The sequence below is a fragment of the Rana temporaria genome, chromosome 2 (assembly GCF_905171775.1).
Source record: "Rana temporaria chromosome 2, aRanTem1.1, whole genome shotgun sequence".
Lineage (NCBI taxonomy): Eukaryota > Metazoa > Chordata > Amphibia > Anura > Ranidae > Rana > Rana temporaria.
In genome coordinates this window covers 4,661,421-4,680,609 of record NC_053490.1, presented here as the reverse complement: position 1 = coordinate 4,680,609, position 19,189 = coordinate 4,661,421, and the positions used below count along the sequence as shown (strand labels likewise).

Here is a 19,189-nt window from a genome sequence, read left to right as displayed (position 1 = left end):
TCGGAAAGTCTATCAATCAAATAGGAACGCCCAGTCCCGTAGACCATACCCGGAAGCGGCGGAGAAGATCTATCTCTAAAACGGTAAGTACTGCTTCGATTTAAAAAAAAACACCCGATTCCCCTTGACAAAATGAGTCTCAATCTGATGTAAAAAATTGTTTTTCGGGTGAACTCCCGCTTTAAAAACAACAACGTTAAAAACGTTGTGAAAAAAAGGCAATGTTCAAAATTTTTAATGCCCATTTTTTAGATCGTGTAAAATGCTCTGGAGCCCACACACAATTGTTTTTAATGACTTTAAAAAAAATGAAATTTTTTAGAACCCGAAAAACGGTTGTGTGTACGCGGCATGAGGGTTGGGTTGGACCCTGATGTACAAGAAGATAGGACTTTGGTGATGAACATTTCCCTTACTCAGGACAGGAAAACGGCTTCTCCCCTGTGTGAGATCTCTGATGTCTGTAAAGATGGGACTTCTGTGAAAAACATTTCCCACACTCAGGACAGGAATACGGCTTCTCCTCCGTGTGAGATCTCTGATGTCTGTAAAGATGGGACTTCTGTGAAACACATTTCCCACACTCAGGACAGGAATACGGCTTCTCCCCCGTGTGAGATCTCTGATGTGTGTAAAGACTGGACTTCTGTGAAAAACATTTCCCGCACTCAGGACAGGAGTATGGCTTCTCCCCTGTGTGAGATCTCTGATGTCTGTAAAGATCAGACTTCTGTGAAAAACATTTCCCGCACTCAGGACAGGAGTACGTCTTCTCACCTGTGTGAGATCTCTGATGTTTGTTAAAATTAGACTTCTGTGAAAAACATTTCCCGCACTCAGGACAGGAGTATGGCTTCTCCCCCGTGTGAGATCTTATATGCACATTAAGATGGGATTTTGAAGGGAAACATTTCCCACACTCAGAACAGGAAAGCCTCCTATCTGTTGGAAGGACGGCACCGTCCCTCACAGTCTGAGGTTCCTCAGGATAAGAGGAATACGATGGTCCGGCACCATCCTGCACAGTATGAGGTTCCTCAGGATAAGAAGAAGACGATGGTTCGGCACCGTCCCTCACAGTCTGAGGTTCCTCGGGATAAGAGGAATACGATGGTCCGGCACCGTCCCGCACAGTACGAGGTTCCTCAGGATAAGAGGAAGACAATGGTCCGGCACCGTCCCTCACAGTTTGAGGTTCCTCAGGATAAGAGGAATACGATGTTCCGGCACCGTCCCTCACAGTCTGAGGTTCCTCAGGATAAGAGGAATACGATGTTCCAGCACCGTCCCGCACAGTCTGAGGTTCCTCAGGATAAGAGGAAGACGATGGTCCGGCACCGTCCCTCACAGTCTGAGGTTCCTCAGGATAAGAGGAAGACGATGGTCCATCTATACTGTGTGGTGCCGGATGAACATTTGAGGTAGTCGGGTTTTCTCCTGGACTATACTGTGTGATGTCCTCATCTTCTACTTTACAGTCTGGAGACAAAGTGAGACACTCCTCTGAGGTTTTCCTCATCTCCCGTCCATCTAATAAAATAGAAATACAAAGATTATTACTAGACATGAGCAGATTGGTTCCCCTAAACTAGGACTCCGCCCACATCAGGCAGCTTTGTCTCTGAGGATCTTACAATTCCCCCCTCAAGGTAAATAGTAAATGGTTCCTCTGATCTCCTACCAGATAATTTCTTTATTCATGGACATTAGTCAGAGAGTGAGGACACAATGAAGCCCTGTACATACGATCGGATATCTGATGGAATCTAATCCGATGGATTTTTTCGTCGGATATCCGATGAAGCTGACTTTCATCAGTGATGCCTATACACCATCAGTTAAAAATCAGTTTGTGTCCAAAGCAGTGACGTAAAACACTACGACGCACTGAGAAAAATTAAGTTCCGAGCATGTGTCGACTTGATTCTGAGCATGCATACATTTTTGACCGATGGACTTCCCCACAGACGATCGTTTTTTTCTATCGTTTTTTTATCCATAAGAAAAATTTTAAACAGGTTCTATTTTTTTTCACAGATGGATAAAAAAACCAATGGGGCCCACACACGATCGGTTCATCCAATGAAAACAGTCCATCGGTCTGTTTTCATCAGACCGATGGACCTCTATCACTCATTGTCATCTTCCCAACACAAGAAGTCCTGCACTCCCTGATCTAGTCCATGATTTAGTCATGAATAACAGCGAGGCTGAGCCCCACCAGAGGTCAGAGAGTGAGGATGTGGGAAGAACAACCAAGATGAAGACTGGACTGATCCTGAAGACCACCATCATTGGGTTATTGACTCCTCCCTCTTTATCACTTTCTTTTTAAGATTACAAAGATTATTATCAACATGTAAAAGTTTGTGCTCCAATCAAATCATCAGATATAAAATCAAACCACTATGAAATAAGTAAATAGGAAATTGCTCATATAATACCCAGATATGAGATATAACAGAACTGCTCCGATATTGGTTAATGAACGAAAACAGAACAAAAATGTGAGAGAGGGACTGAAGTTCTGATTTAAATGTCAATGGTCCCAAAAATGTGTCAAAAGTGTCCGATGTGTCCGCCGCAATGATGCAGATCGCCGCCATTACTAGTAAAAATAATATCCCATAAGTCTAAATCTATCCCCTATTTTGCAGATGCTCTAACTTTTGCACAAACCAATCAATATTCGCTGATTGCTATTTTTTTTTACCAAATATATGTAGAATACATATCGGCCTAAACTGATGAATAAATTATTGTTTTTTTGGGATATTTATTATAGCAGAAAGTAAAAAATTGATTTTTTTTTTCAAACATGAAAAGTAGTAACCCCGGGAGAATTCCTCTGTCACAGATCTCGCTAGATCCGGGTATGGGACACAATGTAAGACTCATACCCCAGATGACTAAGACAAGCAATGCCTATGGAGAAAATCAACATTTTACTACCAGCTGAACCCCAGAATCTCCATAAATCCATCCTAGAGACATGAACTGTGTCTGCAGCACAGAGAAGGAAGATTATCCGAGAGAAATACAGGAATACAGGACGGGGAACACAGCTCAGGAAAGAGACCAGGGGATTACAGGCTGATATCACCCAGTCCCCGCCCTACTCTGGACCAATCAGTGAGCAGTATGGGTGGAGGAATGGATTTAGTGTTAATGACCCACCTGTGCTGATCTCTGTAGGAGTGTCCTCCTCTATAAATGTCCCCGTTATTCCATCCTCCTCCATAGACTGCTGATCATCCCTCACATACGTCTCTTCTTCTTCTGATTTCACCTCAAACTCTATATTGATTGGATCTCCACTCTACACCAAGAAAATCAGAGAAAAGATCGTCTGTAAAACATAAGCTTTAACCCCTTCCCGACTATGGTAAAACAAATGTTAATGCCTAAGCACAGTTTTGCAACTTTGACATGTGCTAGTAAAACCGTACATATCATCATAACGGCAGTGGGCCAGATTCACAAAGAGATACGACGGTGTATCTCCTGATACGCCGTCGTATCTCTGAGTTCCGTCGGTCGGATCTATGCGGCTGATTCATAGAATCAGGTTCCGCATAGATCTCCCTAAGATCCGACAGGTGTAAGTGACTTACACCGTCGAATCTTAGGCTGCAATCTCCCGCTGGCCGCTAGGTGGCGCTTCTGTTTGTATACGCGACGAATATGCAAATGAGGAAATCCGCCGATTCAGAAACGAACGCCCGCCCTATTTTTTTATGTCATTTGCGTTCGGCTTTTTCCGGCGGAAAGTTACCCCTGCTATAGCAGGGGTAAGTGCTGCGTATCCTATGTTAAGTATGGCCGTCGTTCCCGCGCCGAGTTTTGAATTTTTTATGTCGTTTGCTTAAGTCGGTCGCGAATACAGATGGACGTAATTTAAGTACACGTCAAAACCAATGACGTCCTAGCGACGTCATTTGGAGCAATGCACGCTGGGAAATTTAGCCGGCGGCGCATGCGCAGTACAATCGGCGCGGGGACGCGCCTGATTTAAATAGTAAACTCCCCCAAGCCGCGGAATTTGAATTCCGCCGGGGGATTTACGATCCGCCGGCGCAACTTTAGAGGCAAGTGCTTTCTGAATACAGCACTTGCCTCAAAAACTTGCGCTGGCGGATCGTAAATAAGATAGATTACGCAGATCTAAAGATACGCTGATCTATCTGAATCTACCCCAGTAACACTAATACTAATTAAAAAAATATATATTTCTTTAACCCCTTCAATACCGGGCTTTTATACCACCTCAATACCGGGCCTATTCTGGCACTTCTCTCCTACATGTACAAATCATCATTCTTTTGCTGGAAAATTACTCAGAACCCCCAAACATTATATATGTTTTTTTTATCAGACACCCTAGGGAATAAAATGGCGGTCATTGCAACTTTTTATCTTGCACGGTATTTGCGCAATCATTTTTCAAACGCCTTTTTTGGGGAAAAAAATGGTTTCATGAATTAAAAAATAACAAAACAGTAAAGCCCAATTTCTTTGTAAAATATGAAAGATGATGTTACGCCGAGTAAATAGATACCTAACACGTCACGCTTAATAATTGCGCACATTTATGGAATGGCGCCAAACTTCCGTACTTAAAAATCTCCATAGGCGATGCTTTGATATTTTTTACAGGTTACCAGTTTAGAGTTACAGAGGAGGTCTAGTGCTAGAATTGTTGCACACGCTCTATAGCACGCGGCGATACCTCACATATGTGGTTTGACCAACGTTAACATATGTGGACGGAACTTATGTGTACGTTAACTTCTGAGCACGAGCTACCGGGGACAGGGGCGTTTTAATTTTTTTATTATTATTATTATTTTTACTTTTTTTTAAATAATTTTTTTATCACTTTTATTCCTATTACAAGGAATGTAAACATCCCTTGTAATAGGAATAGTGTGTGACAGGTCCTCTTTATGAAGAGATGCGGGGGGTCAATAAGACCCCACATCTCTCCTCCAGGCTGGAAAGCATGAGATCGTGAATTTTTTTTTATCGGTCTCATGCTTACTAGCCGCAATCGCGGCTTTGTTTACTTCTGAGAACCCGGCGTGACGTCATCATATCGCGCCCGGGCCTACGACGGTCATAGAGATGACTGGTGACCATCTGGTCACCAGTCATCTCTATGCTTCCCTTCCGGCGCCGGACGATTCATTCTCTGGGCCCCCAATTGCATGGGAGAGCCCGGAGAAGCTCCCCTCCCACCGCCTATAAGAACGATCAAGCAGTGGAACTGCCGCTATGATCGTTCTTATCGTGAACATAATCGCTGGCAGAAGAGAAGGATATCTGAGTAGCTGCACCCATCATTCAGATATCACCGCACAAAGCCCAGGACGTCATATGACGTCCACCCAGGATGGGAGATCCCCTCTGTGGACGTCAAATGACTATGGCTGGGTAATGAAGTGGTTAAATCTGCACAAAAAAATACTGACCTAAACACTAACCCCGGCACTGACCTTTATTATTATTCATTTTTATTTTACACACAGTTTTTTTTTTTTGTCTCTGCAAGGAGAGAGAGATACAATGCATTTCTCTCCTCCATTCAAAGAGAGAAAACACGGGGGCGGGCGTCACAGTGATCAGGTGACCCAGAACCAGGAGTTCCAGGACCCAATCATTAGTACAAGACCTGGGGCTGACGGTGAGACCTTGCAGTACGCTCCCAGCACAAAGACACATACCCATATATGAAGCCCTATGGAAAAACACCCAGTCCGGTGGGGCTTCATATATGCGCACGCTCAGCGGGAAGGGGTTAATAATGTGACATCACATATATAAAATCCTCACATCCCCTCCACGAGTCCATGTTCTAGATGCTCCACCCCACCAACCTTGTAACAGTGAGGGATGGTGTGACCTTCCTGTGTGGAATCCCGGGAATACAGAGGACGGGGACATCTCTCTGGTGGGTTCCCATTACTGGATCCATCTGTAGGAAACACACACACTGACTGGATCCATTGTTTCTATGTGTTTATCAGATGATGGGGGATCTAGGTGGAGCCTCCATACTACTCTCTGAATATATTATGGGTCACCTGTGCTATTCTCTGTAGAAGTGTCCTCCTCTATGAATGTCCTCGTCATTCCAGCCTCCTCCGTATATTGCTGATCATCCCTCACATACGTCTCTTCTACTTCACCCTCAACTTTCATGTTCATCAGATCTTCACCCTAAACCAAGAAAATATCTTGTAGGATCCATACACCACCTCCACAAGTCATTTTCATGTTCTAGATGCTTCATCCCACCAACCTGATCTTCCTGTGTGGAATCCCGGGAATACAGAGGACGGGGACATCTCTCTGGTGGGTTCCCATTACTGGATCCATCTGTAGGAAACACACACACTGACTGGATCCATTGTTTCTATGTGTTTATCAGATGATGGGGGATCTAGGTGGAGCCTCCGTACTGCTCTCTCCTTTACAATAAAGTCTCCTCTTACCCGGTGATGTGAGGGGCGGCTGATTGTCCATCATGACGTCCTTGTAGAGATCCTTGTGTCCTTCTAAATACTCCCACTCCTCCATGGAGAAATAGACAGTGACATCCTGACACCTTATAGGAACCTGACACACACAATGATACAGTCACCATCCAGACACACCCCTTGTCTGTTACTGGATAATGTCCCAGAATTCCCAGAATCCTCCTCACCTCTCCTGTCAGCAGCTCCATCATCTTCTTGGTGACTTCTAGAATCTTCTCCATGTTGTGTCTCTCAGGTTTTAGGGAGTCACATGGAGGCACTGTGATGGTCATGTGATCACCTGACTTCACAAGAGGAAATCTCTGTATTGGGGAACCAATAGGAATATCATGTGACCTCCCAGAATCCTCCTCACCTCTCCGGTCAGGTCTGTGTATTATTAATAGAGATAAGAGTGATGTCATGTGACCTCCCAGAATCCTCCTCACCTCTCCGGTCAGGTCTGTGTATTATTAATAGAGATAAGAGTGATGTCATGTGACCTCCCAGAATCCTCCTCACCTCTCCGGTCGGGTGTGTGTTTTATGAATAGAGATAAGAGTGATGTCATGTGACCTCCCAGAATCCTCCTCACCTCTCCGGTCAGGTCTATGTTTTATTAATAGAGATAAGAGTGATGTCATGTGACCTCCCAGAATCCTCCTCACCTCTCCGGTCAGGTCTGTGTTTTATTAATAGAGATAAGAGTGATGTCATGTGACCTCCCAGAATCCTCCTCACCTCTCCGGTCAGCAGGTGGATGATCTCCAGGGTGAGATTTAAAATCCTCTCAGTCATGTGACTCCGGTCCTCCTCCATCCTCATTGGTGACTGGTATCCCTGTGGACCAATTATTGATAACAGAGAATTTTCTGGACTGTACTGGTTGTACAATATTAGAATGGGGATCTATGGGGGATAATATGAGGGTTTCTATCATGTAAGAAAAAAGAAAGAGGATTTGGGACTTTATATGAGGACATTGGATTGTACCTCCATCCCCGATAATTGAGATATATAGGAGCAAGGTCTGAGACTTTATATGAAACATGCAGCCAGGGAGGCAACACAACACAATGATGTCTGGTAGGTAAAACATTATAATAACCGCCATATATCTTGCATAATAACAAACCTTCCAATTTAATAAAATTCCGAAACATTTTATTCCATATAATAGTAATATAGTGACATATTGGCATAGCAACATATTGGTTTAACAATGGTAACATCATAAAAAACGCCAGACTCATTGTGCTTGTCTCCACAGTATAAAACATATACTAATACAAAATGTATTCCATATATGATGTGTACAACCAAAACATCATAATAAGATAGCATAATAATAATGTCAGACACATAACCCATGTTTCTTTTTCGTACATCACGGGACACAGAGCTGCATAGTAATAACTATGTGGGTTATAGGCCTACCTTCAGGTGATAGACACTGGCACAACCAAGACAGGAAGTCCCCTCCCCTATATAACCCCTCCCATGCCGGGAGTACCTCAGTTTTTCCGCCAGTGTCTAAGGTGTTGGTTACGGTTAAGATGTGTTATGAAGAGCTCTGCTGGAAAGATCCTTCCACCCTGCCACCCTGGCTTTGGCCACTTATGGCTCTCCGTTTTTTCCACCCTGTGATTGGTCAAAGCATGCGGGTCATAGTGCATGCTTGGCCAATTATCAACCAGCAATGCACGGCGGCAGTAAATTATGGGCCGTGATGCGCCACTCGAATTTGGCGCGAATGGCCCATAATGTTCGAAATTCGGAGAACGGTCGAACAGACGATGTTTGTGTCGAACATGGGTTCAACTCGAATTCGAAGCTCATCCCTAGTGATCATAAAGGTTCCCGCAGAGGAGCACGGCTTAGGTTTTTATTCAAATCTCTTCACAGTACCAAAGCCAAACGGGGACGTCAGACCCATCCTAGATCTCAAGGGTCTAAATCAATTCTTAAATATCCACTCCTTTCACATGGAATCAATCTGGTCAGTAGTCTCCACCCTTCAGGGAGGAGAACTGCTAGCGTCAATCGACATCAAGGATGCATATCTGCATGTGCCTATTTTCCCCGCTCACCAGAAGCTCTTATGGTTCAAAGTGGAGCAGCACCATTATCAGTTTGTAGCCTTGACCTTTGGTCTGGCTTCTGCACCCCGGGTGTTTACAAAAGTTCTGGCCCCTCTTCTGGCCAGGCTAAGAGCTCAGGGTATAACAATAATGGCGTATTTGGAAGATCTGCTTCTGGTGGATCAGTCGGTAGCCCGCTTGAACCAGGCTGTGCTCAGCACAGTCAAGTATCTGGAATCCTTGGGGTGGGTTCTCAATCTGGAGAAATCAGCTCCACAACCGGTTAAGAGGTTGGAGCACTTGGGTCTGGTCATAGATACAGACCAGATGAAGGTATTTTTGCCCCAGGCAAAAGTTGTCTCTATAAGAGAACTGATCCAGGTGGTCAAGACAAATTTGCCTTTGTATGAGGTTATTAGGGAAGATGGTGGCTTCATTTGAAGCCAACCCATATGCCCAATTTCATTCAAGACTGTTGCAGAACAGTATTCTCTCCACCTGGAACAAAAAGATCTAAGCTCTAGACTTTACAATGTGTCTGACCCCAAAAGTGCGTCAAAGCCTCTGTTGGTGGTTGATGCCCAGAAATGGGTGCCTGCAAAAGGGGAAGTCCTTTATTCCAGTTAGTCTTTTGGGTTGGGGAGCAGTCCTGGGATAGATGACTGTCCAGGGCAGGTAGTCCGTATACGAGAAGACCTTATCCATCAACATCCTGGAAATTCGGGTGGCTCGCCTGGCCCTGAGGGCCTGGACACTTGAGTTACAGGATTGCCCTGTCAGGATTCAATCCGACCATGCCACTGCAGTGGCCTATATCAATCACCAAGGGGTCACCAGGAGTCACGCAGCCCAGAGGGAGGTGAACCAGATCCTGGCCTGGGCAGAGAAGCATGTACCTTGCATATCTGCAGTCATTATTCCAGGAATAGAGAATTGGCAGGTGGACTTCTTAAGTCGCCAGCAGTTGTTTCTGGGGGAGTGGTCTCTTCAACCCGACCTTTTCCTAGCCATATGTCAAAGATGGGGGACCCTGGACATAGATCTGATGGTGTCCAGGTTCAACAAGAAAGTGAACAACTTTGTGTCACAAACAAGGGACCCACTCGCTCATGGCAGGGCTCGACAAATCCCAGTCGCCAGGTCGCCATGGCGACTAGAAATAGCGTCCTGGCGAGTGGGGTCTTGGCTGGGAAGGTGGACATGGGCAAAACATTTTTTTTGTTCCATAGGACCGGCGCTCTGAGGACTAGGCCGAAGCCGCAGCCTCGCCTAAAAAATCCTGCATCTGCCACTTGCGGCCTTTTCCCAGGATCGCTGCGGGCAGGATGTTTTAGGCGAGGCAGCGGCTTCGGCCTAGTCCGCAGAGCGCCGGTCCTACATTTTTAGATGGGGCCGCGACTTCGGCCTAGTCCGCTGCCTTTTCCCAGGATCGTGGCGGACTAGGCCGAAGCCGCAGCCTCGCCTAAATACTTAGGACCGGCGCTCCAGCCCGCAGCTCGCCACGATCCTGGGAAAAGGCCGCAAGCGGCATCAGGCCGGATGCTGCTCGCTGCCTTTTCCCAGGATCGCGGTGAGCTGCGGGCAGGATGTTTTAGGCGAGGCCGCGGCTTTGGCCTAGTCCGCAGAGCACGGTCCTATGGAATACAATTACGAAAAAAAGTTGTTTGTAAAAAAAAAAAACGGTAGTACCAAGTGTTAATGCAAAGGCATTCGGAACTCAGCAACCCTACTTAGCAGTGCATGCATAAAAATATCACCACCCCAGTACCAGAATTAGACATTTAATGTAAAATATATAATAAAAAGTCTTTGAACAGTATTAATTCCAAGGGTGCCTTCTACAATCCTCCTAAGTCAGAATTAAAATGCATTTATATATACTACAGTCTCAAAGCTCCTTTTTCTTAGTTGTACTGCAATGTCTTCTGCCCTGGCACAGCATGCATACTCACTGTCCTCTGAAAATTAAGAGTTCTACCCGGCGACAAACTTTTAACCTTTAAAATCTCCATAGGCGACGTTTAAAAAATTCTACAGGTTGCATGTTTTGAGTTACAGAGGAGGTCTAGGGCTAGAATTATTGCTCTCGCTCTACCAATCGCGGCGATACCTCACGTGTGGTTTGAATACCGTTTACATATGCGGGCGCTGCTCACGTATGCGTTCGCTTCTGCGCGCGAGCTCGGTATTATAAAATGAAATAGTTCAACTCGCCATAATGCAGAATTAGTGGGAGCCCTGAGCGTGTCACTTGCCACGTCATCTGCCATTATAAGCAGCTTGTCACTTGCCACGCTGCCTGCCACCAGATGAGGAATGTCTCTTGCCACATTGCCTGCCACCAGATGAAAGTCACTTGCTATGTCCCCTGCCACCAGATGACGAATGCCACTTGCCACGCTGCCTGCCACCAGATGAATGCCACTTGCCACGTCGCCTGCCACCAGATGAATGTCACTTGCCACTTCGCTTGCCACCAGATGAGGATTGCCATGCTGCCTGCCACCAGATGAGGAATGTCACTTGCCACGCTGCCTGCCACCAGATGAATGCCACTTGCCACGTCGCCTGCCACCAGATGAATGTCACTTGCCACGTCGCTTGCCACCAGATGAGGATTGCCACGCTGCCTGCCACCAGATGAGGAATGTCACTTGCCACGCTGCCTGCCACCAGATGAATGCCACTTGCCACGTCACCTGCCACCAGATGAATGTCACTTGCCACGTCGCTTGCCACCAGATGAGGATTGCCACGCTGCCTGCCACCAGATGAGGAATGTCACTTGCCACGCTGCCTGCCACCAGATGAGGAATGCCACTTGCCATGCTGCCTGCCACTTGACACACTGCTTGCCACCAGATGAATGCCACTTGCCATGCTGCCTGCCACCAGATGAATGCCACTTGCCATGCTCATGCCGCCTGTAGCATTCGCGGCCCGGCTGCAGAGACGCAACAGTCCGGTAGTGGGCCGTAGCCCGGGGGTTGGAGACCTCTGCTGTAGAGAGAGTGCATTGTAATATACTTGTATGATATGATTGTAATGAATTGCTGGAGGTAAAGAGTGTCGCTATCCAGCCGGATAAAGTGAGAGGTTCCATGTCCTCGAGGAGAAGGTGGAGCACAGTGATCCCGGGCAGATTACAATTAAAGGGCTGATAGACCCACCGATTAAGGGGTCCACATCTTCCGATGAGTGTGTGAGACACAAGGGAGAAGGTCCATCCCAGAGAGAACAAAGGATCAATCAGGACAACTTTTTTTTCCACATCATGGACTGTATAATGTAAGGGGGAGGTGCACTGTGGCACACAAATAAGTACACAGTGGCCCGGATTCACGTAGATGCGCGTAACTTTGTGCGGGCGTAACGTATCCTATTTACGTTACGCCTCCGCAACTTTTACAGGCAAGTGCCGTATTCTCAAAAGAAAGTTGCGGCGGCGTAGCGTAAATAGGCCGGCGTAAGCCCGCCTAATTCAAATTGTGAAGAGGTGGGCGTGTGTTATGTAAAATAACCATGACCCGACGTGATTGACGTTTTAAACGAACGGCGCATGCGCGGTCCGTGGAATATCCCAGTGTGCATTGCTCCAAAGTACTCTGCAAGGACGTATTGGTTTCGACGTGAACGTAAATTACGTCCAGCCCCATTCACGGACGACTTACGCAAACGACGTAAAATATTCAAAATTTGACGCGGGAACGATGTCCATACATTGGTACGCCGCATGTACGCCTCATATAGCAGGGGTAACTTTACACCGGGAAAAGCCTAACGTAAACGGCGTATCTGTACTGCGTCGGCCGGTCGTACGTTCGTGAATTCGCATATCTAGCTGATTTACATATTTCTAGGCGTAAATCAGCGTACACGCCCCTAGCGGCCAGCGTAAATATGCAGTTAAGATCCGACGGCGTAAGAGACTTACGCCGGTTGGATCTAATAGAAATCTATGCGTAACTGATTCTATGAATCAGGCGCATAGATACGACCGCCCAGACTCAGAGATACGACGGCGTATCTGGAGATACGCCGTCGTATCTCCTTTGTGAATCTGGGCCAGTGTGTTTGGACAATTGAATGGGGCAATTTTTTATGCTGATTATTCAGAAGTACGTTGTAGTATTCTTAGTTTAATTCAAATTTCTTGCACATCACTAATGCCATAATTGAAGAGGAGGTGTACTGTAGTACACGGTGTATATGAACGTTTGAATATTGTCCCATACATGATGAGCATTGTTGAGTCGTATTATTTTTACCTAAGTGTTTTCTGTCTTGTGTGACTCACAATTTATATGATATATATGGTAATTGTTTGAATATCAGTAGAAAAGTTGTATGATATTGTAGATTCTCATTTCCTTTTTTATGTTTATATATATATATATTATTTGATTTATACAAGAGGTGATCTATTAATGAGCTTTACTAAGGGAGTTACTCATCATAGAAGGCTTACTGCTGCACAATTCATTTATCTAATTACCTCTGCTGTCACTTCCAGGAATGTGTTCTCTCTACTTCCTCCTGACTCACCTCTCACCTGGAACTTCCTGTCTGTACCTGACATCACTTCCTGTCTGTACCTGACATCACTTCCTGTCTGTATCTGACATTCCTTCCTGTCTATCTTCCTATCTGAGTATAAGAGAGATCACCACCTTGTGGAGCTCGGAGGAACTGCATTCCTGAGAAACTTCTCATTCTGTAAGGCCTGGTTCACACCTATGCATTTTTTAGTGCATTTTCAGTTTTGCAGAAACACAGTCAGGGCCGGTGCTAGGCATAGGCAAGTCAGGCGGCTGCCTAGAGCGCCAGGATAGGGGGAGCGGCAAAATCCGGATCCCCAGCCACTCACTGGGGATTCAGATCATTAAAATATCTCCTGGACCGAACTTTTTAAAAAAACTTCCCCTTGGCGCCAGGCTGGGGGGGGGGGGGGGGTGCGCCTGTGAAGACATCACCTTCACAACGCTATTCCTAGCCTGCAGCGCCGTAGATGAGGGGAGAGAGCTGGGACAGCAGCTGAGATGGAAGCCCTGCATGTGTTGTCTGTGTACTGTGTACAGTCCAGCAACCACCCAGCCCTCCGCTCTGATGTATATCCCCTCCCTCTCTGCCCTTATGTCATGTGTCCAGCACCCCCCCCCCCCCCCAAAGGCGCGCTCCGATGTGTGTCCACTGTCCAGCAATCCTTCTGAGATGTGTTCAGGCAGCAGCTCAGCATGACCCCCTCCCCGTTCTCCGTCTGACACTCTGACCTGTGTCCAGTACCAAGGCTGCTCTGCCTTTGCTGTAGTGTCTTGTGTCCTCCATGTCCAGCAGCTCTCCGTCCCCTCCAGGCCATGTCACTAGCACTGAGTAGTGCATGCATCGTGGGATATAGCGTGGCTGGCGGCAGCTCTCTGGGCTTGGGGACAGGTGCACTGATAGATGCAGCAGTTCACGTTGTCAGAAGTTTTCTGAGCTGCTGTGGTGAGTAAAAATGTGCTTTTTCTCTGAGCTAATGATATTGTATTAGACAATTACATGGAATTTTAAAATGAATGTGTGTATCAGTGTATGTATATTGACTGTCCCCCCCCCCCCTTCCCCTGGGTGCATTAATTAACAGTGGTGAAGCAGCATTGATGGGCACATGTGAGATGGCATTTGATGGGCACATGTGAGACTGCATTGATGGGCGCTGGGTGAGGCTGTATTTAATGGGCACAGGTAAGATAGCATTTGATGGGCACAGGTGAGGCTACATTGATTGGCATTGGTGAAGCTGCATTGATGAGCACTGGTGAAGCTATATTTGATGTACACAGGTGAGATGGCATTTGATGGGCACAGGTGAGGCTGCATGGATTGGCACTGGTGAAGCAGCATTAATGGGCGCTGGGTGAGGCTGTATTTATTTAATGGACACATATGAGGCTGCATTGATTGGCATTGGTGAAGCAGCATTGATGGGCACTGGTGAGGCTGTATTTGATGGGCACTGGTGAGGCTGTATTTGATGGGCGCTGGGTGAGGCTGTATATAATGGGCACAGTTGAGAACAGGGCCGATGCTACCACTAGGCAAACTAGGGCACCCGGCCACTGGTGTTCCTACTCTCTTCCCTTTGCAGAAAGCAACTAAGTCTCAGCATCATCAGGCAGCCGCCGCTCCGTTCACAGATAGTGTCAGAGGCGCAGCGCCTGGCGGAGGGCTGTGTCTGTGTCCTGACTCCAGAATTAATGGAAGCAAACATTCATTGATGGGCTCTGGTGAGGCTGCATTTGATGGGCGCTTCATTAGAAAGGTGGGGTATACATGGGCAGGTCAAAGGGTGTGGGGTTAGGGGTGGAGCCAAGGGGGCGGCAAAATTAGGTTTCGCCTAGGGTGTCAAAAATCCTTGCACCAGCCCTGAACACACTACAGTCCATTTAACAACATAAGGACCAGCCGCCGTTGTTATATGTCACTACTTTGACATTATATACCGTTGTCATGGCAGCAGCTAGCTACCATAATCCCAGTATTTTTAAAAATGGCGGACTGTCCTCTTTAGGATAAAAGTCGTCTCTGCAGTGGATCACATTTATCTGGGGCGGGAGAGGACCCCCCTCCCGCCGTGTTCAGGTCGTCTCTGCCGCCTAACGGAGCCGATCGGTTTCTCTCCCCTCCCTGCCTGGATGCTGAGTGAGGGGAAGATGGCCCCACTCGGGTCCATAGCATTGGAGGGCGGAAGCGACGTCAAACGTCCCCTCCAGCCAATGCTCTTAAGGGGGACTTTTCTTTTTAAATTAATTTTCATTTTTTTTTATGACTGCACTTTAGTGTAAATATGAGACCTGAGGTCTTTTTGATCAGATTTTCTTTTTTAAAAGGACAGTGTCAAAATAAAAAGGAAAAAAATAAGGAAAAAAAAAATTCAAGCGCACCGACCCGCCGAGCTCGCACGCAGGAGCGAACGCATACGTACGTCGCATATGAAAACGGTGTTAAAACCGCACATGTCAGGTATCGCCGCGATCGTTAGAGCGAGGGCAATAATTCTAGCACTAGACCTCATCTTTAACTCAAAACTGGTAACCTGTAGACATTTTTAAACGTCGCCATTGGAGATTTTTAAGGGTAAAAGTTTGTCAACGTTCTGCAAGCGGGCACAATTATGAAGCGTGACATGTTAGGTATCAATTTTCTCGGCGTAACATTATCTTTTGCAGTATAAAAAATTTGGGCTAACCTAAAAAGTGTATCTTTTTCAAAAAAAGTGCGCTTGTAAGAGCGCTGCGCAAATACAGCGTGACATAAAGTTTTGCAACGATCGCCATTTTATTCTCTAGGGTGTCTGAAAAAGAAATAAATATATATCTATATATAATGTTTGGGGGTAACAAATTTTCTAGCAAAAAAATAATAATATTTTAACTTATCTAGGTCTGAAAAATATGCCTGGTTCTTAAGTGGTTAACATGGTTTCCTATGGATATAATTCACATCTATGCATTTTATGGTAAGGGCCAGGGATTTTTTTCTGGTTTTTGGTTCCATAGACTTCAAGGAATCAAAAATGTGTATTGCAAATATGGAATATGCAAAATGTAACCTGCATAGGTGTGAACCAGGTGTAAATCCTTATAGTATATAACATATTACTGCCTAGTCCAGCCTTTCCCAACCAGGGTTCCTCCAAGGGTCCCTCCAAGGGTTCCTAGGGGTTCCTTGAGTGGATGTTGGGAGGGAACTCTATGCAAGAAAAAAAGATATTTATCCCCAAAATCCATACCAGAATCTGATCCAAGTGTGCAGTCTGGCCGGCCAGGAAAGGGTGGGGGCTGCCGGATAAGCATGCCCTCTCCTGAACCATACTAAGCCACATGCCCATCTGGCCCATCTCTGAAAGAAGAAGCCTACATGGCGTCATCTTTCGGAGCCCAGCAGAGAAATCGAGTGCTGGAAGTCGCCTTTGCTTTTTGTTAACAAGTGACAGCCGTGATCATCTGAGCTTTTACTGCACCTGTGGGTGGAAACAAGTGCCATAGACAAGAACAGTGGGAGAAATAGAGGCAAGAGTTTGTCCACAGGAGTCCAGATATCAAGGAGCCAAGTGGTAGTATTAAGCACCAATTCCCCCATCTCCTCCCACAGAGAACCAATGCCCCTCCCATCCCCCACTCAGCACCAGTCTCCCATCTGAGCACCAGTGCCCCCCCTGCTGCCACCAAGCACCAGAAACCCCACCCCACTGAGTGCCAGTGCTCCCAATCTGCCTCCACTGAGCACCAGTGCCCCCCACTAAGTACTAAAGCTCCCCTCTACCTGAGCACCAGTACCCCACCTGACACCCAGTGAGCTTCAGTGCTCCCCCTCTGCCCACACTGAGCTTCAGTCCCCCCTCAGCAGCCAGCCAGTAAGCCCCAGTACTCCTCCCTACTGAGCACCATTGCCCTCCTCAGCAGCCAGTGAGCTCCAGTGCTCCCCATCTCCCCCCACTAAGCACCAGTGTTCCCCTCCCTTTCTACCACGGCTGGGCTCTTAAAGAGGACATACAGGTACGTGCCCTTCTTCCGACGTATATCGGCGCAAAGGGGTCCTTAAGTGGTTAATGCAGTCACCATGAAGTGGCCAGTCTCTTGGTGAGGCATAAACGAGCATCCTTAAAAGATCAGGTGCTTCCTATCAGTCTGGATATAGATATCAGATATTCCAGCTGCTCACAAGCACACAACGAGACAAGACTCGTTTGTCTGCTGAACATGGAATGTTTATTAGAACCAAGAATGCAACCTTATATACAGTTAAAGAGGAGGTAACCAGAACATAAATTAACATGAGCTAATTAACTAATCATTTACCCAGACGAGATGACTCATAGATATGACCTTTCAGGATAGACGTCACATCTCTTCGTTCACCTGCTATACAATACACATTATCATAAGTGTAAACACAGGACATCTTCACACAATAGCAGGGTCAATTAGCAGAGAGAACAGACAGATGGCTGGAGGTGTGGGCATTAGCATCTCCTTACACTGTATGTCCCAACAGTATGAATCAGTCACTCTAATATGGCATATACAGGGTCCCCAGGCCACCGTTCCGCCAAATGCCAGGGCCCATGATCGCAAGGCAAGAGGCTAGCATTCAGTCCCCTCCAAAAGCCTCTGTCCCGGGTGAGTCTGTCACATTATACATTCATTAAATGTAACCATATTGCTACACTTAGGCCTCGTACACACGACCGAACATATCTGCTGAAACTGGTCCACGGACCAGTTTCAGCAGACATGCTCGGTCGTGTGTACGGCTGACCGGACAAATGTCAGGTTTCCAGCGGACAAATGTTTCTTAGCATGCTAAGAAACATGTTCGCTGGAAGCCTGTCCGTCGGACATGTTCGGTCGTCTGTATGACTTACCGGACATGTCCGCTCGGCCGAAAGCCCTCGCATGCGTCAAAGTGATTCGACGTATGCGTGGAAGCATTGACCTTCCAGGGTCGCGCACGTCGCAGCGTCATCGTCGCGGCCACATCGCGACCACGTCACCGCGTTCTCTGTCCGCGCGGATTTCGGTTTGATGGTGTGTACAGCCATCAGACCAAAATCAACGAGCGGACATGTCCAATGAAAACGGTCCGCGGACCGTTTTCATCGGACAAGTCCGATGGTGTGTACGAGGCCTTAGAGGCGCCTCTCTTCTCTTTTATACACTGTAGCTCTTGCTGAATTTTGCTTCTAATCCTCTTGTGGAGGCTTCCATTTGTGGATGGACATTTTATGGTTACACATCCTACCCTGTTTCCCAAAAAATAAGACCTACCCTGAAAATAAGACCTAGCGTTATATTCCAGGAGGGCTGCAATATAAGCCCTACCCTGAAAATAAGCCCTAGTTAAAAATGCTTGTAAAATCCTATAATCCACTCTATTATAGTAGTATATAATGTACAATGTGTGTGTTTCTGTAATATAATTGTGAGGGAAGAGAGCTCCGGCTGGTCACAGAAGTACAGAGCAGCTCTATAATGAAGGTATTTGGCACAATTATATTACAGAAACTCACACATTGTACATTATATAGTACTGTAATAGAGTGGATTATAGGATTTTACAAGCATTTTACCTCAGTTCACACTGGGGATTCCTGACAGGCAGGGAGGGAGAGGGGGAGAGAAGACATCACATTACATTAAGACCTACCCCGAAAATAAGCCCTACTGTGTCTTTTGTTGGCATAATTAATATAAGACCCGGGCTTATTTTTGGGGAAACACGGTATTACATTGCTATAATCTTTTTATATAGAATTTTTTTGATAAAATAAACTATCTAGAGGCTGATCCTGAAAGTCCTCTCCACATTCCAGAAAGATACTTGGAAAAAAGGAAGATGCCCCGGGGGATAGTATGGGCAAGGGACCATAACAGGATAAACAGAAAAATAGTACAGGAAGTATAAAAAGTGTATACATTTTATTTGATGTATAAAGATAGAAACATCTAAAAACATTAATTGGAACAAAACATAAATATAGATATACAGCCGCTTAATGCTCCGACACACAATGAGTGTGTGAGTAACTTGTATAGCGCTACAAATGCA

General features: G+C 46.2%; 1 protein-coding gene across 1 annotated transcript in view; it reads right to left on the bottom strand.

Moving 5' to 3' along the window:
• Nucleotides 1-319: 319 nt before the first annotated feature.
• Nucleotides 320-19,189, bottom strand: part of LOC120927422 (oocyte zinc finger protein XlCOF6.1-like) — a 29,436-nt gene continuing 10,566 nt past the window's right edge. Inside the window, exon 3 of the mRNA XM_040338091.1 lies at nt 320-935. Within this exon, the coding sequence (XP_040194025.1) occupies nt 413-935 (523 nt within the window). The 3' untranslated portion in view covers nt 320-412. The remainder of the gene's footprint in view (nt 936-19,189) is intronic.